The following is a 27,225-nucleotide window of genomic DNA, read 5'->3' as shown; positions in this document are numbered from 1 at the left end:
GTCCACACTGTCCACCCCAGTCAGGGAGTTCCTGCCAGCCAGCCCTGAGCTGGGCTGCCTCACCAGAGGGCACACAGCAGGCTCCTGCACCTGCCAGTCTACTGCTCGCCCAAGCCTTGCTCCTGCTTTTCCAGCTTCTGACAATCCTGGCTTCCAAACTTCCCAACTCTGGTTTCCAGCTGCTTCTGTATCTGCCTCTACCTTGGTTCTCACTCTCGCCTTATTTTAATCCTCAATCAGTGTGTTAGTGATCATGACTGAGAGGTGACATATAGGTAAGTATACCTGGCTTTGCATATTTCCAAAGAGCATTTTACTCAGTTGCTTGGACTTTTAAGAACCTTTCTGGGTTGTAAGGTACCTTCATTTCATTTCACATTATGCAATGTAACTGTTTCAACTCTAAAGTTTTATTACTTTAACACACTAAAACAAACAGAAAAAGGGGGGTGAGAAAAAAGGCAGTATTCCAAAGAAGCTCACATAATGGCATCAAATAAATTCTGTTCCTCTAGGCTGTACATTTGGAATTTACAGTCCTGATCTCTCAAGACTCATTTTTATCACCTTAGACAACTCAATGTATACCTCAGAGAAGAATTCCTACACTCCCTAACTCAGAGCATGGTAAGAACGTTTCAAATGAAATGCAAGAGCAATCCATATACTACATAAAGCACAATAAATGACAAAACAAAGCTTTCACAAATTAACTCAAAAGCAAAAAGCGAACATTTAGCATTCCACAGGAAAGTGTATGTCCACTCATCATGCCCACCCAAATACCGTCTTAAGCAAATAGTGCTTTGACTACCAACTAAAGGAAAAGGGGTGAACAGTCACACAACCAGCAGGAATTACTCCTCGGGTTTTTTTGTTCTTAAATAAGCAAATACATATTATTTCTCCTGCTGCTGTCATGGAAATTACTGTATATGCTTTCCTTGCTTTTTTCCTATAACATCTCCTGGAGATCAAGTCACAGCAGGAGAACCCCCTAATTCTTCACGGTGTGCATGTGCCAGTTTATTTTACCAGTCCTTTACTGGACATTTGAATTATCTCCAATATTGTGCTACTGAAGAAATGCAACCAAAGTTTGTGAATATGTGGTTTCATATTTGTGAGATATAGCTTCATTATAAATTCCTTTTGTGGGATCTCTGGATTCAATGAGATTGTGTCAACTTCCCCTTCATGAGGTTGAACCATTTCACACTTCCACTAGCAATACATGAATGTAACTTTCTTCAGTCTCACCAAAGAAGGCAGTGCCAAGTTTTTACATTTTCTCCCAACAGGAGAGAAACTATAGTAATTGTATTTTGCATTTCTCTTATGTGTGAGGATATGTTTAAAGGTCATATGTATTTCTTTTTCTGTGACTTGTCCCATTCACACCGTTGTTAACCGACTTTTAGATTCACTCAATTTCTTCAACTCAGCCTATTTTAGGCCATTATTAGTATCAAGTTTTTGTTCAAGCCACTCTTGGCTCTCTCACCTGAACACAGGCAGTAGCAACAGCCTAACCGGTCTCCTTGCTTCCTTCCACTCTTGCCTGCATTACCATCTATCTTCACACAGACGCTGGTCTGATCTCCCTCCACCCTCCCCAACCTCCCTCCCTTGTTTTAGGAATTAACATCATTCCCCTGCATATAATCCTTCAATGGTTTCCCATTACAATTAGACTAAAATCCATCTTTTTTCCTCAAGGCCCACTAGGCATACAAGGTCTCAATCCCCTACATTCCTCCCACATTCTTTCACTTAGCTGCAGTCACTCGTGTTTTTCGGTCCTTTGCGTGCACCAAGCGTATTCCCTTCTGCGGAGCTGCAGAGAAGCCCCTTCTCCCGCATCCTCACATGGCTCCCTCCCTTAGGACTGCTCACAGGTCACGTAAGGAGAGCAGCTGTCTTTAACCACCCCATGTGAAACGGTCCTCCTCCCCAGTCCATGACCCTCATTTTCTTTCTTCTCAGGGTCTCACTACCTGATATTATGCTTGTGTTGTCAGCCCCTACGCACCGCTAGAAAGGAAGGGCCTGAGTTAGAATACAGGTTTCGTCTTGTTTAACCACTGTTTGCCCTGCCTCTGGAATGGTGCCGGTACTCATCTGTTTCAGTGTACCCAAAACCACTGACGTTTCCCAGTTTTCCCACATCATCTAAGATTTCTTCTAATGCAAAATGTCTTTTGATGGGTCTGTCACCTAAGACCAGCATTAATTTTAGATCTCTCAGAGTAGTAGTTGAGTTACTCAGAATCAAAGACATGAGAGAGGTTACCAAGAACCACAAAAACCTAAAAGAGGAAATCTAATGTTTAGTGAAAAATCAATGGTAACTTTAATCTGGGAGAAGCACACTTAAGGTTAAAATACCTTAACTACAAAACGACCCTATGAATTTAATGAAGTCATAAGACAATGCGTATCATCAGAATTCTATAGGGAAGTATAATACAACGCATCAGTTTTTCTCGGTGTCCCCAGAATAAAGCATTATAATGGGATGATAAAAGATGCCCAACCATAAAGGGTGGATAAATGAATGATGCCCCAACCATTCGATGGCACAGGAAACAGCTGGTAAAAGGCAGGCAGTAGAGCTACTTGCGATTGCATGCAAATGCATCCTGGAGCTCTCTCTAGATGCCAGCACACCTCTAGGAGCTTCACATCATTACTTTCCTTTATAACAAAAAGTTACAAAGTGGCACATAAAGAACAATCTCATTTGTGTAAAATAAACACAATGTTATGTGTACATGCATACAAAAGGTTCAGGAAGAATCAACACCAAAATATTAATAAAAATTCTGGATATTCTAGTATGAGTGAATGACTTTTCCTTATTTTCTAAATCTTTTACATCAAATGTTTATTAATATTGTCAACAAAAAAAGTAAAAAAAATAAAGTGTTTAAAACAGCTACTGGAAAGAGGAAAGATCTGTTGCTCAGAGGTTTTTCCACATCATATTGCCAATTCCTTCCCTACCCACTCCTCTGGAGGATGGGAGGAGGGGGTCACTTGAGACAGCACCTTTCACCAGAAAACTAGCAAAGATCCTAAGGTCAGAACATAAAGGCTCTATGAAAAGTTGATGAATAAGAATAAATTAGATAATAAGACCGTAGCATCTTATTTTCTATTACTGACACTACCATCAGTTATATTAGATACACTGTTAAAAGACAAGGCAGTAAAAAAATTCTTTTGAGTCTATCTGAAATCTATCCTAGGTTCTTAGGAGTTATTGCTTTGAAACGGCTTGAACAAATCATGTTCTTCTCAAACGTTTCTGAAAAACAAGACAAGGGCATCATTTATGTATGATTCTGTCTTAAGTAACCAAGTAACTCTTCATTGCAGAAAAGCCAAAATGTTTTATAGCCAAGTAGGTATTTCTCAGTTTCCAGCACTCTTTCCATATCTTAGTCGTATGCTAAATGCTTAGTACCTTCCTTACCTGCCTGCTTACCAGCTTCTTCTAATGCCCCTCTGTCCAGGGCATTCTCGGCTTCCACTGGCGGTCACCAGAACAAACTCTTTAAAATATATCAACGTGTTTACCTGACTGGTAAATTTAGGCTATTTCCTGACTTCTACTTTTCGTCATATCCACTGTAATGAATGTACAGACACAGGATGGAGAGGTAAATGTTGCTTCTGAGTTGCATACAATAAACTTGAAAGGAAAGAATCAAAACTGGAGAAAGTTGAGATAGGCCTACCTTGTGGATAAATTATCAAGTATAAGGTGCACTCTAAACAGTTTTTTAAGCACCCCAAGAACTGAATTTGGTGTATCTATCACCTCCCAAGTCTGTCTCTTCTGTTGAGTAGCTGTGTTACACAGTCATTTCAGATCTCTAGGTCTTGGCTTCTTCATCGGCAACACAGGGAAAATATACACAGGCCTTATTTGTAGATGGAAGCGCCAAGTGAAATACACATGAAAAGATGTTGTAAATCTTAAAAGAATTAAATTTTGGCCTCTCATCCCATGCTACTTTTTTAAAATCACTTAGAGGCTTACCTCACAGTAATAAGCAGAGCAGTTTTCACAAGGACTTATATGATTTGTGTTTAAAGCTACAATTAATTCACATCATTTGTTCATTATTTCACAATATCTGACTATTCGGAAAAGGGAGTACCTTCCACTTACAAAGCCACGTCCATCATATGGATGAATCCACAGGCTTCATTAGTCTAACTTTTAAAGAAATTACGTAAAGACAACTAAAATTTAAACACAAGAGCTATGACACATTTCCTTTATGAAATAATCTCTGGCATTTAAATGAAACAAATGGGCCAGTGGGGCTTTAACATTGCCACTGTGTTACCCAGAATTTTTTCTTTTAACCTACAGCCACCCCTTTCCAAAATTCTGGAGGCAAAAATCAAACTTTTCCTCTCTTCTCTCTCTCCTCTCCTCCCTGACAATCCGCCCACCCCCCCAGCCATTTAGTCTTCAAAACTTTTACCTGAAATAGTTCAAGTTGAATACGATTCTACTGGGGGGAGGGGGGGTTGCCATGGAAACACTTTCCTGCAGGAAAAGGCATCTTAACTCCCAAATCTTTATATTACAAATTACAATCGAGTTTGTTTTCTCTCCTTTGAAACTTTTGACCAACAGTCTCAGGAACCACTCTACCCCTCCCTTAGAATAGGCAACATGTACATGAAGTCAGTTAATTAAGGCTGTGGGGCTGAAGACATATTTGTGTCAAAGTGGGAATTTTAAAGTAATCAGAACTCCCCTGGGGGTCTCCTTTGGGTAAAAAAACCCCTATTCTCTGCAGTCGTGGAAGTAGCAGTCGTGGAAGTAACATTTCACACCGTTCCCAGTTATTTTAAGCCCCCCTCCCACCACTTTCTTTCCTATGGAGTTCAAGAAGGGCTGCAGATGGGAGGGTCTCAGGCCCAGCTGGGAAATGGGAATGGGGGAAAGAATTGGGCATTCGGGTAGCGAAGAGGGAAAGAGACTGGCCAGACGCGACGGGGAAAGAATATGTGGTGGAGACGCCAGACAGAGCCAGCCCTCGTCCCCGGTGCCCAGCCCTGGGAGAGCCAACTCGGGGTACGAAGAAGCCTTAGGCGGCGGCTCCCTCCCGGGGGACCCTGCGAGCGGCGGGCGCCAGAGGGAAGCCCGAGAGGTGACAGCGCCGGCCCCGCGAGGAGCAAGGCGCGCCCTCCGCTTCTTACCTTTGGGCATCTCCCGGTCACTGCTGTGCTGCAGGTGGTGGCCTTCGCCGGCTCCCAAGTCCAACTCGGCGAGTTCCACGGCAGCTGGCGCCAGCGCTACAGCCACCGCGTCCCCGGCCGCCGCCTCGTAGACCTCAGGCTCATCGTCCGGCTCCGCTGACCCCTTGCGCCAGCCCAACTTGGGGCTGGCATTGGGGCACACGCAACAGCTCAGCGTGTTCCCCATGGGCCCCTCCGCTCCTCACCGCCGCCGCCTCAGCTCCTCGGCTCCTCCCCCGACTCCGCAGCGCTCAGCAGCCGCCCCCCTACCCCAACAATGGCGAGGTGGGCACCGGCAGCGCCGCACATGTAGACGCGGCCTCGCCCGCCGCTCGCCTGCCTGTCCCGGTTAGGGCTCTGGCCCCGGCTGCACCCCCGCCGCCTCCCCGGAGCCAACTAGTCTGTGAGGGCAGCGACCAGACCGGCTTATTTAAAAGGGGTGGGGACTGGACAAGCGCTGAGACTCGCAGCCACTGAGCGGAGAGAGCTCGGCCGGAGCTCCTCCTCCTTCCACCACCCCTTCCGAACTGAAAGCCGCTCGCCTGGCCGGGCCTTGGCAACCGGAATGCATCCTTCGGGCACCTGGTTACGGTGGACCAATCACAACTAGAGTTCGCTGCAAGCGCCCAGCAGAGCACAGGCACATGACTCACAATGCCCCGCCCCTGCCCCCCCCCCCCGCCCCCCCCCAGCAGCGCACTGGGCACTCTGGTGTCCATTCACCGTGCGCCTCTGGGAGCTTTCTGATCCTGCGGGAAGCGCCACAGGGGTTTGTTAATGGAACCTGTCCTGAGTCAGTGGGCTCTACAAAAAGCCCCGTTTGTAAACATGCTGGTTCCCTTAGCAACTCGGTTTCTCCAGGTCTGACAGCTGCCTCATTTGATGTATTGCTCCACGAACTTAGTTACACCCGAATTGTTGACAGTTGTAACTAAATGCTCCTCCCCTCTTGCCTTCCAAAGAGTGTTAGTTTCCGCATGCAGTTTAACCACAGCAACCCCTGGGGCCCTGGTCCTACTCTCAATAAAGAGCTGTGGCTGTGTCTTGAATGAGACTCCAGGACACGTCACCCCTCCACTTCCTCATCGGTAAATTAGCAGCCGAACTCCTCCCTCCCACCTCTGAAACGCTGGGATTCAGCCGCTCGCTTTTTCTCGCCTGTTTCCTTCTTCCATGGCAGGAGTTTCCAGCTTTTCCTACTTTCGCCAACAGCAACGCATAAATCACGATTCTCTCATATTGACTTGAGAGTCACAAAGTGGACTTGATTTGATGAAGATGAAAACGATAGTTAACATTTGGCAAACACTGTGCGCCCGACCCCGTTCCAAGTGGGGTGCTCGTTCAACCCTCGGGAACAAAATTCTCAGAAACCCTCATCGTACAGATTTCACAGAAAGGAAGTTACGGTCCCAAGGTCACAAGATTGCTCAGGGGTGTGGCCAGGATTTGATCCCTGATTGTGTGGATCCCTAAAGGCACCTTATTGTGATCATCAGAGCATGAAAGAAGTCAGATGTGGTTGGGAGTGGCAGAGTGTATCAGGATTTTCTCTTTTTAAGGAGGAACAATTTTTGGATGTGGATTTTAAAATACTTTCCCTTCATTCAACATGGATTAGTCCCTCCTATGTGCCAGGCACTGTGTGCCTGAAATAATCCTGCATTCAATGAGCTCGGGCAGGTGAGAACAAAGGCTTAGAAAGTCCAATTGCCTGGGGTCACAGTGCTGCAAAGTACTTGAACCTGAAGTTCAAACCTAGATCTGTCTAACCCCAAGTAGATGCTGGAGTAAAGAGCTTGAATTTTTTCCCAGAAACACGAGAGGCATTGAATGTTGTGAAGTTACAGAGCCACTATCAGGTGGTTTGTGGTGAGGTCACTCTGAACAATAAGGAGAATTGATGGACCCAACAAGACCCATTAAGAGACTTCATATTCATCTGAGACTGGAGTGAGGGTTCAAACTGAAGGCAGTGGCAGAGGCTGGAGAGGAGGGAAAGGATCTGAGGTCATTTGGGAGGTAGGATAGAAGTGCTTGGTGACTAGATATGGAATGAGAAGGGAAAAGAGAGGCAAAAATGGCTGCTGGGGTTCTGGCTTAGGGAACCAGGTAGAGCACAGTGATTTTTTTCCTAGATAGAGAGTGCAGGAAGAGGAAGAGGTTTGGGGAGGAAGATCTTCTTGGGTTCTGTTAACTGGAACAGGGAAATGGAGCTCTCTGGTTGAAAGTTGGATGTAAACCTCTCTAGGCTAAGTCCATTTTGTCATATTCCAACCTATGTTTTCAGAAATAACACGTACTGAGGAGTAGAATCAAGATGGTGGAGTAGGAGGTGGTGCGCTCACTCCCTCTTGCAAGAGCATCGGAATTACAACTAACTGCTGAACAGCCATCGACAGAAAGACACTGGAACTCACCAAAAAAAAGCACCCCACATCCAGAGACAAAGGAGAAGCCGCAATGAGACGGTAGGAGGGGCACAATCGCATTAAAATCAAATCTCATAAATGCTGGGTGGGTGACTGACAAGCTGGAGAACAGTTATGCTGCAGAAGTCCTGGGGGTTCTGAGCCCCACATCAGGCTTCCTAACCTGGGGGTCCAGCAATGAGGAGGAATGCCCAGAGCATCAGACTTTGAAAGCCAGTGGGATTTGATTGCAGGACCTCCACAGGACTGGGGAAAACGGAGACTCCACTTTTGGAGGGCACACAAAAAAGTGTGCTCACCAGGACCCAGGGGGAAGGAGCACTGACCTCATAGGAGACTGAACCAGACCTATCTGTTGTGTTGGAGGGTTGCCTGCAGAGGTGGGGGGCAGCTGTGGCTCACAGAGGAGACAGGGGCACTGGCAGCAGGGGTTCTGGGGAGTGCTCATTGGCGTGAGCCCTCCCAGAGTCTGCCATTAGCCCCATCTAAGAGCCTGTAAGCTCCAGTGCTGCCTAGCCTCAGGCCAAACATCAAACAAGGTGGGAACACAGCCCCACCCATTAGCAGACAAGCAGATTAAAGTGTCACTGAGCTCCACCTACCAAATCAGATTAAAGTTTTACTGAGCTCTGCCCACCCATCCCAACCCACCATCAGTCCCTCCCATCAGGAAGCACCCACGAGCCTCCTAGACAGCTTCCTCCACAAGAGGGCAGACAGCAGAATCAAGCAGCATCAGCACTATTTCATCTTGTGGGAACTGAAAATCACAGAAACAGAAAGACAGAAAATGAAAAGGCAAAAGACTTTGTACCAGATGAAGGGACAAGATAAAACCCCAGAAAAACAACTAAATGAAGAGGAGATAGGCACTCTTCCAGAAAAAGAATTCAGAATAATGATGGTGAAGATGATCCAGGACTTTGAAAAAAGACTGGATGCAAAGATCAAAAAGTTGCAAGAAAAGTTTACCAAAGACCTGGAAGAATTAAAGAACAAACAGACAGAGATATGCAATACAATAACAGAAATGAAAAATACACTAGAAGGAACCAATAGCAGATTAACGGAGGCAGAAGGAAGAATAAGTGACCTGGAAGACAGAATGGTGATCATCACTGATGCAGAAAAGAATAAAGAAGAAAGAATGAAAAGAACTGAAGACAGCCTAAGAGACCTCTGAGACAATGTTAAATGTGCCAACATTCGCATTATAGGGGTCCCAGAAGGAGAAGAGAGAGAGAAAGGACCTGAGAAAATACTGGAAGAGATTATAGTTGAAAACTTCCCTAACATGGGAAAGGAAATAGCTCCCCAAGTCCAGGAAGCGCAGAGAGCCCCAGGCAGGATAAACCCAAGGAGAAACATGCGAAGACATTTAGTAGTCAAACTGACAAAAATTAAAGACAGAGAAATGTTATTCAAAGCAACAAGGGAAAAACGACCAATAACATACAAGGGAACTCCCATAAGGGTAACAGCTGATTTCTCAGCAGAAACTCTGCAAGCCAGAAGGGAGTGGCACAATATATTTAAAGTGATGACAGGGAGGAACCTACAACCAAGAATACTCTACCCAGCAAGGATCTCATTCAGATTCGATGGAGAAATCAAAAGCTTTACAGACAAGCAACAGCTAAGAGCATTCACCGCCAAACCAGCCTTACAACAAATGCTAAAGGAACTTCTCTAAGCGGGAAACATAAGAGAAGAAAAGGACCTACAAAAACAAAAACAAAACAATTAAGAAAATGGTACTAGGAACATACATATCGATAATCACCTTGAATGTAAATGGACTAAATGCACTAACCAAAAGACACAGACTGGCTGAATGGATACAAAAACAAGACCCATATATATGCTGTCTACAAGAGACCCACTTCAGACCTAGCGACACATTCAGACTGAAAGAGAGGGGATGGAAAAATATATTTCATGCAAATGGAAATCTAAAGAAAGCTGGAGTAGTGATACTCATATCAGATAAAAAACACTTTAAAATAACAAATGTTACAAGAGACAAGAAAGGACACTACATAAAGATCAAGGGATCAATCCAAGAAGAAGAGATAACAATTGTAAATATATATGCACCCAATAGAGGAGCACATCAATACACCAGGCAAATGCTAACAACCATGCAAGAGGAAATCGACAGTAATACAATCATAGTGGGGGACTTTAACACCCCACTTACTCCAATGGACAGATCATCCACACGGAAAATTAATAAGGAAACACAAGCTTTAAATGACACAATAATTCAGCTGGATTTAATAGATAGCTATAGGACATTACATCCAAAAACAGATTACAGTTTCTTCTCAAGTGCACATGGAACATTCTCCAGGATAGATCACATTTTGGGTCATAAATCAAGCCTTAGTAAATTCAAGAAAATTGAAATTGTATCAAGCATCTTTTCTGACCACAACGCTATGAGATTAGAAATCAATTACAGGAAAAAAAACTGTAAAAACACAAACACATGGATGCTAAACAATATGCTACTAAATAACCAACCGATCACTGAAGAAATCAAAGAGGAAATCAAAAAATACCTAGAGACAAATGACAATGAAAACACAACGATCCAAAACCTAGGGCATGCAGCAAAAGCGGTTCTAAGAGGGAAGTTTAGAGCAATACAATCCTACCTCAAGAAACAAGAAAGATCCCAAATAAAGAATCTAACCTTACACCTAAAGAAACTAGAGAAAGAAGAGCAAACAAAACCCAAAGTGAGTAGACGGAGAGAAATCATAAAGATCAGAGCAGAAATAAATGAAATAGAGACAAAGAAAGCAACAGCAAAAATCAATAAAATGAAAAGCTGCTTCTTTGAGAAGATAAATAAAATTGATAAACCTCTAGCAAGACTCATCAAGAAAAAGAGGGAGGAGAGAAAAGATGGCGGCGAAGTAGAGAGACGTGGAGTGCATCCCTCTCCACAGATGCATTGGGAATGCACGGAAGGACGCAGTGATTCCCACAGAGAACCAGCTGAACACCAGCAGACGGCCTCGGACACCAGAGAGGGCTGCGGGGAGCCCGACATAGCCGACTTAATATTCGTTTAATCCAATACTTGGACATTAGTCTGAGGCTTGGACAGTCTTCTATAAACACCTCTATCGCCAGGACAAGCAACCCCAAAAGTTTGGACAACCATGAGGAAACAAAGAAACACCATGCAGGCAAAGGAGCAGGAAAAAAACCCACAAGACCAAATAAATGAAGAGGAAATAGGAAAAATGCCTGAAAAAGAATTTAGAGTCATGATAGTAAAAATGATACAAAGTCTCGATAACAAAATAGAGAAAGTACAAGAAACAGTTCATAAGAACTCAGAAAAACAGACAGCAATGGATAACAAAATAACTGAAATTAAAAACACTCTAGGTGGCATAACCAGCAGAATAACTGAGGCAGAAGAACGAATAAGTGAGTTGGAAGATAGAGGGGGAAATAACTGCCACAGAGCAGGAAAATGAAAAAAGAATTAAAAGAATAGAAGACAGTCACAGAGACCTCAGTGATAACATTAAGTGTACCAACATTCGAATCATAGGCATCCCAGAAGAAGAAGAAAACAAGAAAGGGTCTGAGAAAACATTTGAAGAGGTTCGAGTGGAAAACTTCCCCAACATGGGAAAGGAAGTAATTAGCCAAGTCCAAGAAGCACAGAGAGTCCCATACAGAATAAACCCAAGGAGAAATACACCAAGGCACACATTAAACAAACCAACAACAATTCAACACAAAGAAAAAATATTAAAAGCAGCAAGAGGAAAGCAACAAATAACATATAAGGGAAAACTCAGAAGGGTAACAGCTGACCTTTCTACAGAAACTCTGCAGGCCAGAAGGGAATGGCAGGATATACTCAAAGTCCTGAAAGAGAAAAAACCTACAGCCAAGAATACTCTACCCAGCATGAATCTCATTCACATTCGATGGAGAAATCAAAAGCTTTCCAGACAAGCAAAAGTTAAGAGAATTCAGCACCACCAAACCAGCCTTACAACAAGTGCTAAAGGAACTTCTCTAAGTAGGAAACACAAGAAAAGGAAAACACCTACAAATACAAACCTAAAACAATTAACAAAATGGTAACAGGAACACACATGTCAATAATCACCTTAAATGTAAATGGATTCAATGCTCCAACCAAAAGACACAGACTGGCTGGATGGATACAAAAACAAGACCCTTCTATATGCTGCCTACAAGAAACCCATTTCAGACCAAGGGATACATACAGACTCAAAGTAAAGGGATGGAAAAAGATATTCCATGCAAATGGAAGTCAAAAGAAAGCTGGAGTAGCAATACTCATATCAGACAAATTAGACTTTAAAATAAAAACTACTAAAAGAGACAAGGAAGGACACTACATAATGATCAAGGGATCCATCCAAGAAGAACATATCACAATGGTAAATATCTATGCCCCCAACATAGGAGCACCTCAATACATAAGGCAAATGCTAACGGCCATAAAAGGGGACATCGACAGTAACACAATAATAGTGGGAGACTTGAACACCCCACTTACACCAATGGACAGATCACCCAAACAGAAAATCAATAAACACACACAAGCTTTAAATGACACATTAGACCATCTCGACTTAATTGATATTTAAAGGACCTTCCATCCAAAAACGACAGAATACACTTTCTTCTCAAGTGCACATGGAACATTTTCCAGGATAGATCACATCTTGGGTCACAAATCAAGCCTCAGTAAATTCAATAAAATTGAAATCACATCAAGCATCTTCTCAGACCACAATGCCATGAGACTAGATATCAATTACAGGAAAAACAGTGCAAAAAATACAAACACATGGAGGCTAAACAATACACTATTAAACAACCAAGAAGTCATTAAAGAAATCAAAGAGGAAATCAAAAAGTATCTAGAAACAAACGACAATGAAAAGACAACAACCCAAAACCTATGGGATGCAGCAAAAGCTGTGCTAAGAGGGAAGTTTATAGCGATACAGTCCTCCCTCAAGAAACAAGAAAAATATCAAATAAACAACCTAACCTTATACCTAAAACAATTAGAAAAAGAAGAACAAAGAAACCCCAAGGTGAGCAGAAGGAAAGAAATCATAAAGATCAGGGCAGAAACAAATGAAAACAAAAGGAAGGAAGCAATAGCAAAAATTACTGAAACTAAAAGCTGGTTCTGTGAGAAGATAAACAAAATTGATAAACCTTTGGCCAGACTCATCAAGAAAAAAAGGCAGAAGATGCAAATCAACAGAATTAGAAATAAAAAAGGAGAAGTAACAACGGACACCACAGAAATACAAAAGATCATGAGAGACTACTTCAAACAACTATATGCCAATAAAGTGGATAACCTGGAAGAAATGGATACATTCTTAGAAAAATACGATCTTCCAAGACTGAACCAGGAAGAAATAGAAACCATGAACAGACCAATCACAAGTACGGAAATTGAGGCAGTGATTAAAAATCTCCCAACACACAAAAGCCCAGGGCCAGATGGCTTCACAGGCAAATTCTATCAAACATTTAGAGAAGAGCTAACGCCTATCCTTCTCAAACTCTTCCAAAATAGAGCAGAAGGAGGAACACCCCCAAACTCATTCTACGAGGCCACCATCACCCTGATACCAAAACCAGGCAAAGATGTCACAAAAAAAGAAAATTACAGGCCAGTATCACTGATGAATATAGATGCAAAAATCCTCAACAAAATACTAGCTAACAGAATCCAACAGCACATTAAAAAGATCATACACCATGACCAAGTGGGGTTTATCCCTGGGATGCGAGGATTCTTCAATATATGCAAGTCAATCACCGTGATACATCATATCAACAAATTGAAGGATCAAAACCATATGATCATCTCAATAGATGCAGAAAAAGCTTCTGACAAAATTCAACATCCATTTATGATAAAAGCTCCCCAGACAATGGGCATAGAAGGAAATTACCTCAACATAATAAAAGCCATATATGAGAAACCAAAAGCCATCATTCTACATGGTGAAAAACTGAAAGAATTCCCTCTAAGAACAGGAACAAGACAAGGGTGTCCACTCTCACCATTATTATTCAACATAGGTTTGGACATTTTAGCCACAGCAATCAGAGAAGAAAAAGAAAGAAAAGGAATCCAAATTGGAAAAGAAGTAAAACTGTCACTCTTTGCCAATGACATGATATTATACATAGAAAACCCTAAAGGTTCCAGCAGAAAACTGCTAGCACTAATTGATGAATTTAGTAAAGTAGCAGGATACAAAATTAATGCACAGAAATCTCTTGCATTCCTATACACTAACAACGGAAGAGCAGAAAGAGAAATTAAGGAAACTCTCCCATTTACCATTGCAACAAAAGGAATGAAATACCTAGGAATAAACCTGCCCAAGGAGGCAAAAGATCTGTATGCAGAAAACTTTGAGACACTGATGAAAGAAATCAAAGACGACACAAACAGATGGAGGGATAGACCATGTTCTTGGATTGGAAGAATCAACATAGTGAAAATGACTGTACTACCCAAAGCAATTTACAGATTCAATGCAATCCCGATCAAATTACCAACGGCATTTTTCACAGAACTAGAGCAAGAAATCTTACGATTTGTATGGAAACACAAAAGACCCCGAATAGCCAAAGCAATCTTGAGAAAGAATAATGGAGTTGGTGGAATTTCAGGCTTCCTGACTTCAAACTATACTACAAGGCCAAAGTGATCAAGGCAGTATGGTACTGGCACAAAAACAGAAAGGAAGATCAATGAACATAAATGGACTAAATGCACCAACCAAAAGACACAGACTGGCTGAATGGATACAATAACAAGACTCATATATATCCTGTCTACAAGAGACCCACTTCAGACCTAGCGACACATTCAGACTGAAAGTGAGGGGATGGGAAAACATATTCCATGCAAATGGAAATCAAAAGAAAGCTGGAGTAGTGATACTCATATCAGATAATATAGACTTTCAAATAACAAATGTTACAAGAGACAAGAGAGGACATTACATAACGATCAAGGAATCAATCCAATAAGAAGAGATAACAATTATAAATATATATGCACCCAATAGAGGAGCACATCAATACATAAGGCAAATGTTAACAACTATGAAAGAGGAAATCGACAGTAAACACAATAATAGTGGGGGACTTTAACACCGCATTTACACCAATGGAGAGATCATCCACACAGAAAATTAATAAGGAAACACAAGCATTAAATGACACAATAAACCAGCCAGACTTAACAGATATCTATAGGACATGACATCCAAAAACAGCAGGTTACAGTTTCTTCTCAAGTGCACATGAAACAGTCTCCAGGATAGATCACATTTTGGGTCACAAATCAACCCTTGGTAAATTGAAAGAAATTGAAAGAGTATCAAGCGTCTTTTCTGACCACAATACTAGGAGATTAGAAATCAATTACAGGAAAAAAAACTGTAAAAAACACAAACACATGGAGGCTAAACACTATGCCACTAAATTACCAAGAGATTACTGAAGAAATCAAAGAGGAAATCAAAAAATACCTAGAGACAAATGACAATGAAAACACAATGATCCAAAACCTAGGGGATGCAGCAAAAACAGTTCTAAGATGGAACTTTAGAGCAATACAATCCTACCTCAAGAAGCAAGAAAACTCCCAAATAAACAATCTAACCTTACGCCTAAAGAAACTAGAGAAAGAAGAGCAAACAAAACCCAAAGTGAGTAGACGGAGAGAAATCATAAAGATCAGAGCAGAAATAAATGAAATAGGAACAAAGAAAGCAATAGCAAAAATCAATAAAATGAAAAGCTGCTTCTTTGAGAAGATAAATAAAATTGATAAACCTCTAGCAAGACTCATCAAGAAAAAGAGAGGACTCAAATCAATAAAATCAGCAATGAAACAGAAGTTACAGAGACACTGCAGAAATAAAAAGCACCATAAGAGACTACTACAAGCAACTATATACCAACAGAATGGACAACCTGGGTGAAATGGACAGATTCTTAGAAAGGTATAACCCTCCAAGACTGAATCAGGAAGACATAGCAAATATGAACAGACCACTCACAAGGAATGAAATTGAAACTGTGATTAAAAACCTTCCAAGAAACAAAAGTCCAGGACCAAATGGATTCATAGTTGAATTTTCTCAAACATTTAGAGAAGAGTTAACACCCATCCTTCTCAAACTCTTCCAAAAAATTGCAGAGGAAGGAACACTCCCAAACTCATTCGATGAGGCCACCATCACCCTGATACCAAAACCAGACAAAGATACTACAAAAAGAGAAAACTACAGACCAATATCACTGATGAATTTAGATGCAAAAATCCTCAACAAAATACTAGTCAACAGAACCCAAAACCATACTAAAAAGGATCATCCACCATGATCAAGTGGGGTTTATCCCTGCAATGCAAGGATTCTTCAATATACACAAATCAATGTGATACACCATATTCACAAATTAAAGGATAAAAACCACATGATCATCTCAATAGATGCAGAAAACGCTTTTGACAAAATTCAACACCCATTGATGTTAAAAACTCTCCAGAAGGTGGGCATAGAGGGAACCTACCTCAACATAATAAGGGCCATATATGACAAACCCACAGCAAACGTCATTCTCAAAGGTGAAAAACAGAAAACATTCTCCCTAAGATCAGCAACAAGACAAGGATGTCCACTCTCGCCACTACTACTCAACATAGTTTTGGGAGTCTTTGCCACAGCAGTCAGAGAAGAAAAAGAAATAAAAGGAATCCAAATTGGAAAAGAAGAAGTAACACTGTCACTGTTCACAGATGACATGACACTATACATAGAAAATCCTAAAGATGCCGCCAGAAAACTACCTGAGGTAATCAATGAATTTGGTAACGTTGCATGATACAAAATTAACACATAGAAATCTCTTGCATTTCTATACACTAACAATGAAAGATCAGAAAGAAAAATTAAGGAAACAATGCCATTCACCACTGCAACAAAAAGAATAAAATGCCTAGGAGTAAACCTAACTAAGGAGGTTAGAGACCTGGACTCAGAAAACCGTAAGACACTCATGAAAGAAATCAAAGACGACACAACCAAATGGAGAGAGATACCATGTTCCTGGATTGGAAAAATCAACATTGTGAAAATGACTATACTACCCAAAGCAATCTACAGATTCAATGCAATCCCTATCAAGTTACCAATGCATTTTTCACAGAACTAGCACAAAAAATCCTAAAATTTATATGGAGACACAAAAGCCCCCGAATAGCCAAAGCAATCTTGAGGGGAAAAAATGCAGCTGGTGGAATCAAGCTTCCTGACTTCAGACGATACTACAAAGCTACAGGAATCAAGACAATATGGTACTGGCAAAACAACAGAAATATAGATCAATGGAACAGGATAGAATGCCCAGAGATCAACTATGGTCAACTAATTTATGACAAAGGAGCAAGGATATACAGTGGAGAAAAGGCAGCCTCTTCAGTAAGTTGTGCTGGGAAAACTGGACAGCTACATGTAAGAGAATGAAATTAGACCACTCCCTAACACCATACACAAAAATAAACTCAAAATGGATTAAAGACTTAAATGTAAGGCCAGACACTATAAAACTCCTAGAGGAAAACATAGGAAGAACACTCTTTGACATGATTCACAGCAAGATCTTTTTTGACTCACCTCCTAGTGTAATGGAAATACAAACAAAAAGAAATATGTGGGACCTAATGAAACTTCAAAGCTTTTGCACAGCAAAGGAAACTATAAGCAAGGCCAAACAACAGTCCTCAGAATGGGAGAAAATACTTGCAAATGAATCAACAGACAAAGGACTAATCTCCAAAATATAGAAACAGTTCATCCAGCTCAATATCCAAAAAGCAAACAACCCAATCCAAAAATGGGCAGAAGACCTAAAGAGGCATTTCTCCAAAGAAGATATACAGATGGCCAAGAGGCACATGAAAAGCTGCTCAACATCACTAATTCTTAGAGAAATGCAAATCAAAACGACAATGAGGTATCACCTCACACTGGTGAGAATGGGCATCATCAGAAAATCTACAAACAATAAATGTTGCCAAGGGTGTGGAGAAAAGGGAATGCTGTTGCATTGTGGTTGGGAATGTAAATTGATACAGCCACTATGGAGAACAGGATGGAGGTTCCTTGAAAAACTAAAAACAGAGTTACCATATGACCCAGCAATCCCTCTCCTGGGCATATACCCAGAGAACACCAACATGCAAAAAGACACATGCATCCCAATGTGCACTGCAGCACTGTTTACAAAGCCAGGACATGGAAGCAACCTAAATGTTCATCAACAGATGAATGGATAAAGAAGATGTGGTACATACATACAATGAAATACTACTCAGCTGTAAAAAGCAATGAACCTGGGTCATTGTAGAGTCACGGATGGACCTAGAGACTGTCATACAGAGTGAAGTGAGTCAGAAAGAGAAAAAATAAATATCGTAAATTAACACATATATGCGGAATATAGAAAAATGGTACAAATCAACTGGTTTGCAAGGCGGAAACAGAGACCCAGATGGAGAGAATAAACATATGAACACCAAGTGGGGAAAGTGGGAGGTTTGGGGTGGGATGAATTGGGAGATTGGGATTGCCATAGATACATTACTAATAAGAAAAAAAAAATCACACTGTATGCTTTAAATATATGTAGTGTATTGTATGTCAATTGTATCTCAACAAAAGTTCTTGAAGAAAAAGAAAAAGAAAGAAAAAAAACCAGACTCCATGCTCCCAATGCAGGGGGCCTGGGTTCGATCCCTGGTTGGGAACTAGATGCTAGCTAGCCACAACTAAAGAGCCCATCTGCCTCATCTAAAACCGAGCACAACCAAAAGAAAAAAATATACACATAGTCAGCTCTCTTATGCGTGGTTCCTCTGTATCCGAGCTTCTGCACCCGGGGATTCACCCAACTGAGGATCATGTAGTGCCATAGTATTTACTCTTTTTTTTTTTTTTTTTTTTTTTTTTTTTGAAATTTTTTTTTTAATATTTTATTTTTATTTATTTTTTATTTTTTATTTTTTGGGGGTACACCAGGTTCAATCATCTGTTTTTATACACATATCCCCGTATTCCCTCCCTTCCTTGACTTCCCCCCTCGAGTCCCCCCCACCCTCCCCACCCCAGTCCTCTAAGGCATCTTCCATCCTCGAGTTGGACTCCCTTTGTTATACAACAACTTCCCACTGACTATCTATTTTACAGTTGGTAGTATATATATGTCTGTGCTACTCTCTTGCTTTGTCTCAGTTTCCCCTTCACCCACCACCCCCTCCCATACCTCAAGTTCTCCAGTCCATTCTCTGTATCTACATCCTTGTTCTTGTCACTGAGTTCATCAGTACCATTTTTAGATTCCATATATGTGAGTTAGCATACAATATTTGTCCTTCTCTTTCTGACTTACTTCACTATGTATGACAGATTGTAGTTCTATCCACCTCATTACATATAGCTCCATCTCATCCCTTTTTATAGCTGAGTAATATTCCATTGTGTATATATGCCACATCTTCTGTATCCATTCATTTGTTGATGGGCATTTAGGTTGCTTCCATGTCCTGGCTATTGTAAATAGTGCTGCAATAAACATTATGGTACAAGTTTCTTTTGGGATTATGGTTTTCTTTGGGTATATGCCCAGTAGAGGGATTACTGGATCATATGGAAGTTCTATTTGTAGTTTTTTAAGGAACCTCCAAATTGTTTTCCATAGTGGCTGTACCAACTTACAGTCCCACCAACAGTGCAGGAGAGTTCCCTTTTCTCCACACCCTCTCCAACATTTGTGGTTTCCAGACTTTGTGATGATGGCCATTCTGACTGGTGTGAGGTGATACCTCATTGTGGCTTTGACTTGCATTTCTCTGATGATGAGTGATGTTGAGCATCTTTTCATGTGTGTGTTGGCCATCTGTATGTCTTCTTTGGAGAAATGGCTATTTAGGTCTTCTGCCCATTTGTGGATTGGGTTATTTGCTTTTTCGGTATTAAGCTTCATGAGCTGCTTGTATATTTTGGAGGTTAATCCTTTATCCATTGTTTCATAGGCAATTATTTTCTCCCATTCTGAGGGTTGCCTTTTAGTCTTGTTTATGGTTTCTTTCGCTGTGCAAAAGCTTTTAAGTTTCATGAGGTCCCATTTGTTTATTCTTGATTTTATTTCCATGATTCTAGGAGGTGGGTCAAAAAGGATCTTGCTTCGATGGATGTCATAGAGTGTTCTGCCTATGTTTTCCTCTACGAGTTTTATAGTGTCTGGCCTTACATGTAGGTCTTTAATCCATTTGGAGTTTATTTTTGTGGATGGTGTTAGGAAGTGTTCTAATTTCATTCTTTGACATGTTGCTGTCCAATTTTCCCAGCACCACTTATTGAAGAGGCTCTCTTTTTTCCATTGTATACTCGTGCCTCCTTTGTCAAAGATAAGGTGCCCATGTGTGTTTGGGCTTACTTCTGAGTTCTCTACTATTCCATTGATCTTCCTTTCTATTTTTATGCCAGTACCATACTGTCTTGATCACTATGGCCTTGTAGTATAGTTTGAAGTCAGGAAGACTGATTCCACCAACTCCATTTTTCCTTCTCAAGATTGCTTTGGCTATTCGGGGTCTTTTGCGTTTCCATACAAATCGTAAGATTTCTTGCTCTAGTTCTGTGAAAAATGCCATTGGTAATTTGATCGGGATTGCATTGAATCTGTAAATTCCTTTGGGTAGTACAATCATTTTCACAATGTTGATTCTTCCAATCCAGGAACATGGTATGTCCCTCCATCTGTTTGTGTCCTCTTTGATTTCTTTCATCAATGTCTTAAAGTTTTCTGCATACAGATCTTTTGCCTCCTTAGGCAGGTTTATTCCTAGGTATTTGATTCTTTTGGTTGCCATGGTGAATGGGAGAGTTTCCTTAATTTCTCTTTCTGCTCTTCTGTTGTTAGTGTATAGGAATGCAAGAGATTTCTGTGCATTAATTTTGTATCCTGCTACTTTACTGAACTCTTCAATTAGTGCTAGCAGTTTTCTGGTAGAGTCTTTAGGGTTTTCTATATATACTATCATGTCATCTGCAAAGAGTGACAATTTTACTTCTTCTTTTCCAATTTGGATTCCTTTGATTTCTTTTTCTTCTCTGATTGCTGTGGCTAAAACTTCCAAAACTATGTTGAATAATAGTGGTGAGAGTGGACACCCTTGTCTTGCTCCTGTTCTTAGAGGGAATTCTTCCAGTTTTTCGCCATTGAGAACGATGTTGGCTTTTGGTTTGTCATATATGGCTTTTATTATGTTGAGGTAATTTCCTTCTATGCCCATTTTCTGGAGAGCTTTTATCATAAATGGATGTTGAACTTTGTCAAAAGCTTTTTCTGCATCTATTGAGATGATCATATGGTTTTTATCCTTCAAGTTTTTGATATGATGTATCACGTTGATTGATTTGCGTATATTGAAGAATCCTTGCATCCCAGGGATAAACCCCACTTGATCATGATGTATGATTTTTTTAATGTGCTGTTGGAATCTGGTAGCTAGTATTTTGTTGAGGATTTTTGCATCTATATTCATCAGTGATATTGGTCTGTAGTTTTCTTTTTTTGTGACATCTTTGCCTGGTTTTGGTATCAGGGTGATGGTAGCCTCGTAGAATGAGTTTGGGAGTGTTCCGCCTTCTGCAATATTTTGGAAGAGTTTGAGAAGGATAGGTGTTAACTCTTCTCGAAATGTTTGATAGAATTCACCCGTGAACCCATCTGGTCCTGGGCTTTTGTGAGTTGGGAGATTTTTAATCACTGCCTCAATTTCCGTACTTGTGATTGGTCTGTTCATGGTTTCTATTTCTTCCTGGTTCAGTCTTGGAAGATTGTATTTTTCTAAGAATGTATCCATTTTTTCCAGGTTATCCAATTGATTGGCATATAGTTGCTTGTAGTAGTCTCTCATGATGTTTTGTATTTCTGAGGTGTCCGTTGTGACTTCTCCTTTTTCATTTCTAATTCTGTTGATTTGCATCTTCTCCCTTTTTGTCTTGATGAGTCTGGCTAATGGTTTATCACTTTTGTTAATCTTCTCAAAGAACGAGCTTTTAGTTTTATTTATTTTTGCTATGGTTTCCTTCCTTTCTTTTTCATTTATTTCTGCTCCGATCTTTATGATTTCTTTCCTTCTGCTCACTTTGGGGTTTCTTTGTTCTTCTTTCTCTAGTTGTTTGAGGTGTAAGGTTAGGTTGTTTATTCGATCATTTTCTTGTTTCTTAAGGTAGGACTGTATTGCTATAAACTTCCCTCTTAGAACTGCTTTTGCTGCGTCCCATAGGTTTTGGGTTGTTGTGTTTTCATTGTCATTTGTTTCTAGATATTTTTTGATTTCCTCTTTGATTTCTTTAGTGATTCCTTGGTTGTTTAAGAGTGAATTGTTTAGCCTCCATGTGTTTGTATTTTTTGCAGTTTTTTTTTCCTGTAATTGATATCTAGTCTCATGGCGTTGTGGTCTGAGAAGATGCTTGATATGATTTCAATTTTCTTGAATTTGCCGAGGTTTGATTTGTGACCCAAGATGTGATCTATCCTGGAAAATGTTCCGTGTGCACTTGAGAAGAAAGTGTAGTCTGTCGTTTTTGGATGGAATGTCCTCTAAATATCCATTAAGTTGAGATGCTCTAATGTGTCATTTAAAGCTTGTGTGTCTTTATTTATTTTCTGTTTGGATGATCTGTCCATTGATGTAAGTGGGGTGTTCAAGTCTCCCACTATTATTGTGTTACTGTCGATGTACCCTTTTAAGGCTGTTAGCATTTGCCTTATGTATTGAGGTGCTCCTATATTGGGGGCATAGATATTTATCATTGTGATATGTTCTTCTTGAATGGATCCCTTGATCACTATGTAGTGTCCTTCCTTGTCTCTTTTAATAGTCTTTACTTTCAAGTCTAATTTGTCTGATATGAGTATTGCTACTCCAGCTTTCTTTTGACTTCCATTTGCATGGAATATCTTTTTCCATCCCTTTCCTTTCAGTCTATATGTATCCCTTGGTCTGAAATGGGTTTCTTGTAGGCAGCGTATAGAAGGGTCTTGTTTTTGTATCCATTCAGCCAGTCTGTGTCTTTTGGTTGGAGCATTTAATCCATTTACATTTAAGGTGATTATTGACATGTGTGTTCCAATTACCATTTTCTTAATTGTTTTGGGTTTGTATTTGTAGGTGTTTTCCTTTTCTTGTGTGTCCTACTTAGAGAAGTTCCTTTAGCACTTGTTGTAAGGCTGGTTTGGTGGTGCTGAATTCTCTTAACTTTTGCTTGTCTGGAAAGCTTTTGGTTTCTCCCTCAAATCTGAATGAGATTCTTGCTGGGTAGAGTATTCTTGGCTGTAGGTGTCTCTCTTTCAGGACTTTCAGTATATCCTGCCATTCCCTTCTGGCCTGCAGAGTTTCTGTAGAAAGCTCAGCTGTTATCCTGATGGGTTTTCCCTTATATGTTGTTTGTTGCTTTTCTCTGTCTGCTTTTAATAGTTTTTCTTTGTGTTTAATTGTCATTAGTTTGATTAATATGTGTCTTGGTGTATTTCTCCTTGGGTTTATTCTGTATGGGACTGTCTGTGCTTCTTGGACTTGGTTCATTATTTCCTTTCCCATGTTGGGGAAGTTTTCCACTAGAACCTCTTCAAATATTTTCTCAGACCCTTTCTTGTTTTCTTCTTCTGGGATGCCTATAATTCGAATGTTGGTACACTTGATGTTATCACTGAGGTCTCTGAGACTGTCTTCTATTCTTTTTATTCTTTTTTCTTTTTCCTGCTCTGTGGCCTTTATTTCCCCCATTCTATCTTCCAACTCACTTATTCGTTCTTCTGCCTCAGTCATTCTGCTGGTTATAGCATCTAGAGTATTTTTAATTTCAGTTATTTTGTTATCCATTGCTGTTTGTTTTTCTGAGTTCTTATGAACTGTTTCTTGTACTGTCTCTATTTTGTTATCGAGATTTTGTATCATTTTTACTATCATTACTCTGAATTCTTTTTCAGGCATTTTTCCTATTTCCTCCTCATTTATTTGGTGTTGTGGGTTTTTTTCCTGCTCCTTTGCCTGCATGGTGTTTCTTTGTTTCCTCATGGTTGTCCAAACTTTTGGCATTGCTTGTCCTTTCTGTAGTTTGGATGTTTTCTTGGGCTAAATCCAAGGTACTGGCGGAGCTGTGTTCCTTTCTGGAGATTCTAGTGGAGAGACCTTTTAGGGCTGGTGGAATTCTCACCTCACGTTACTCTGGCGGTCTTCCTTCCTCCTGAGTATGGGCTGGAGTTAGTGACTGGCTTCTCACAAAGAGAAAACAGAAGAAGTGATGGCTGCCACCTCTCTCTTGAGGTGTTCTCTCTGTTTTCTCTTTATCTTCAATAAACTCTTTTGCAACCGGTAAGACCTCAGATTCTTCTTTGCCTCCTTACCAAGAACTGAGGCCCATGGGAGGAGGGGGTCTCTGGATTCCCCTCTGCTAACAAAACTTCAGGATCTGTTCTAATCTCTCTTCTTGCCGGGATCAACTCGGCGACTCGAGGTGAGTGACGGGTGCCGCAAGCTTGAGGAACACACAGACACAGACTGAAGAGAAAGATGGGACCGGGGGACTCAAGACCTCTAGGATCAAGAGCCCGTATTTACTCTTGAAAACAATCCATGTGGAAGTGGACCTGTGCAGTTCAAACCCATGTTATTTAAGAGTCAACTGTAAATGAGATAATTACTTCTTGCAATAAAGGCTAAGAAGAAAAGAGAAAAGAGAAGGGCTGACCTCAGGTAGATTGGTCAATGAGAACCTCTCTGAGGAGCTGACACTTGACCTCAAGGTTGAGAAAGAGGCGACCCAGCTCAGAGCTGGGAGAAGCGAGCTCCAGGCTCAGGGATTGGTTGGTGCAGAAGCCATGGAGGAAGAGGGCACTCAGCAGTCTAAACTCTTCCAGAAACAGTATGACTGGAGACTAGTGAATGAGGGGCAAAAATGGCACACATGACATAACATAAGAGCCAGATACACAAGACTTTGAAAGTCATGGGAAGGGATATGGATTTTATTAGAAGTGTAAAAATAAAGGCAATTCACAAAGAGGTATTACGCTGGGGAGTTCCTGCTCAATCTGGTTACTCTGTGAAAAACAGCCTCCATAACATTCCTTCTCAACAGAACCTGCATGTCACTCTCCTCGTTTTTCTTCATGCAGACGACAAAGAAGACACACAAAAACACGTGAAAGAGGAAGGCACGGGCGAAAGCCCAGGGCTCTAGATTTTCCGTCTTGGGATCTTCTTCCATGCCATGCTCCCTCTTGTGAATTAAATGGGGGAAATATCCCATTAAAATGAACAGGGTCTGGGACTTCCCTGGTGCTCCAGTGGTTACCACTCTGTGCTTCCACTGCAGGGGATGCAGCTTCAGTCCCTGGTCAGGGAACTAAGATTCCGCGAGCCATGCAGCACAGCCAAGAAATTTAAAATAAAGAAATAAATCAAATAAAATAAGAAAAAAAAAGAAATAAATCAAATGAATAGGGTCTTTGGTTTCAATATTCTTTTGCCACACACAGTTCTGGCATAAGAGTTTATCAATCAGAATCTTGCCCTAGAAAGACAAACAGGCAGGCAGAAAGAAATGAGGTAAGAAGGCAGGAGGAAGGGAGCCCTATCTATTTAGCATGTCAGTAAGCCCGCTGTAGCCAATACAGTCTTCTCTGTCATGGAATAAGTGAAATGTACAGATTATTTTTGGAAAGGAGCAGTGAGGCGCGTACAAAGAGAAAGTGTTGTGAGAACCCGCCTGGGAGGCAGCCCCACAGTCGCCTCGCCCAGGATGCTGTCTTTGTCAGGAGGACCCAGGGATGCTTTGTGAGAAGGTGTGGTTATCTTCACAACGCCCAAAGTTAAGTGTGATATGCTGGGGTTCCTGCTCAGCCTCAGGCATCACTGTTATCAACAGGCTTATTTCCACCAGTGAAAAATGTACAGTTGACCCTTGAACAAGGGGGTTAGGAACAACAACCACCTCCAGGCAAAAATCCGAATACAGGGACTTCCCTGGTGGTCCAGTGGTTAAGACTCTGTGCTCTCAATGCAGGGGGCACAGGTCCGATCCCTGGTTGGGGAACTAAGATCCCACATGCCACATGGCTCGGCGCCCCCCTGCCCCCAAAAAATTCGAGTATAACTTACAGTTGGCCCCCTTTATACACAGTTCTTCCATATCTGAGGTTCTGAGTGGGTGGGTCCGACCCACCACAGATGGTTTAGTCATGTAGTAATTACTAATGAAGAAAATCTAAAACCATGCAGTTCAAACCCATGTTGTTCAAAAGTCAACTCTACAAACAGCTCAGACCAGACAAGCTGAGCTTATTTATTTATTTGTCTCACAGGTACGAGCCCTTGTGTGGACAAGACCAAAATAACGGGCACGTCTGGAAATACAAGTGAGTCCCTAAGTACCAAAATCGAGATGCTCCAAATCAGGGTCTTTGCTTCTCTGTTGCTGTTTTTAGAGTCTTCTCTCTTTAGAAACTGAGTGGCCTCCAGTTCCCTGTTCCAACAGCCAAAGCTACTGATGCCAGTTGTGAGTTCAGTCTCTCTCCTTCTTCCTCTGAACAGGAAATGTGCGTGCTGTATGTGGATTCATTTCTGATATTTCTCATTGCGAAGCTTTTGGTTCCAGGCTCTGACACCTTGAATCTGCCTCCCTGCAGGATGGAAACGAGGGCCCGGAACAACCTTGTGCACTTTCTCCAGAGCAGGGCTGTGCCAATAGTATCTCCTGGCCATGGCCTCCTTCAGCCTGAGTCCTGGGGAAGATGGGAATGATTGCTCCAAGAGGTGAGGACGGAGGAGCCTGGTGGACTCCGCAGGCCCAGTGAGGCACACGTCAGGATTGAAGAGGCTTCGTTTCCCACATTCTGTTCCCACAAAGCACGATTATAGGGAAGGGCTTCCATATAGCCCGTGGAAAACCCCAGCCAAAAACAGCTTCAGCTGTCCAGATTCAGAGCAGAAACAGACATGAAGGGGCCGTAAGGAAAAGCAAGGATGAGCAGCACTGAGTTTTCACGCAGGCAGGCATCAGTGCTAACTTTAGCCTCACCCCCAGCACAGGCATGTAGGGCCTGAGGACTTGCCAGCGGCTGGCGGGATGCTCCCAGGTCTCACCGCCTAGCTCTCCTCACTGCATTCAAGGATCTGTCTGTGAGCTCCAGTTGCCCTTCCTTTGCAGAATTTCATCAAAAATATTCGAGATGAGGGGCCCTTCACCTGGATTGTCCTGAACTGGCATCAGGGGTCTGAGACCCCTTCAAAACAATCAGAATGGCAAATTTGGGCACATGCGTTTTCCTGGAGAGAAAATGCATCATTAGCAATAGATTCTTGAAAGGATGTATAATCCCGAAGCTGAAAATTAAC

General features: G+C 41.5%; 1 protein-coding gene across 2 annotated transcripts in view; it reads right to left on the bottom strand.

Moving 5' to 3' along the window:
* Positions 1-5,555, bottom strand: part of LOC130830036 (cyclin-Y-like protein 1) — a 41,029-nt gene extending 35,474 nt beyond the window's left edge. For both annotated transcript variants that reach the window (XM_057696910.1, XM_057696911.1), the window contains exon 1: positions 5,227-5,555. In XM_057696910.1, coding sequence (XP_057552893.1) covers positions 5,227-5,452 — 226 coding nt within the window. In that variant the 5' untranslated portion in view covers positions 5,453-5,555. The remainder of the gene's footprint in view (positions 1-5,226) is intronic.
* Between the last annotated feature and the right edge of the window lie 21,670 nt (positions 5,556-27,225).

The sequence above is a fragment of the Hippopotamus amphibius genome, chromosome 10 (genome assembly GCF_030028045.1).
Source record: "Hippopotamus amphibius kiboko isolate mHipAmp2 chromosome 10, mHipAmp2.hap2, whole genome shotgun sequence".
In the NCBI taxonomy this organism is placed as follows: Eukaryota; Metazoa; Chordata; class Mammalia; order Artiodactyla; family Hippopotamidae; genus Hippopotamus; species Hippopotamus amphibius.
This window is presented reverse-complemented; position numbering and strand designations above follow the sequence as displayed.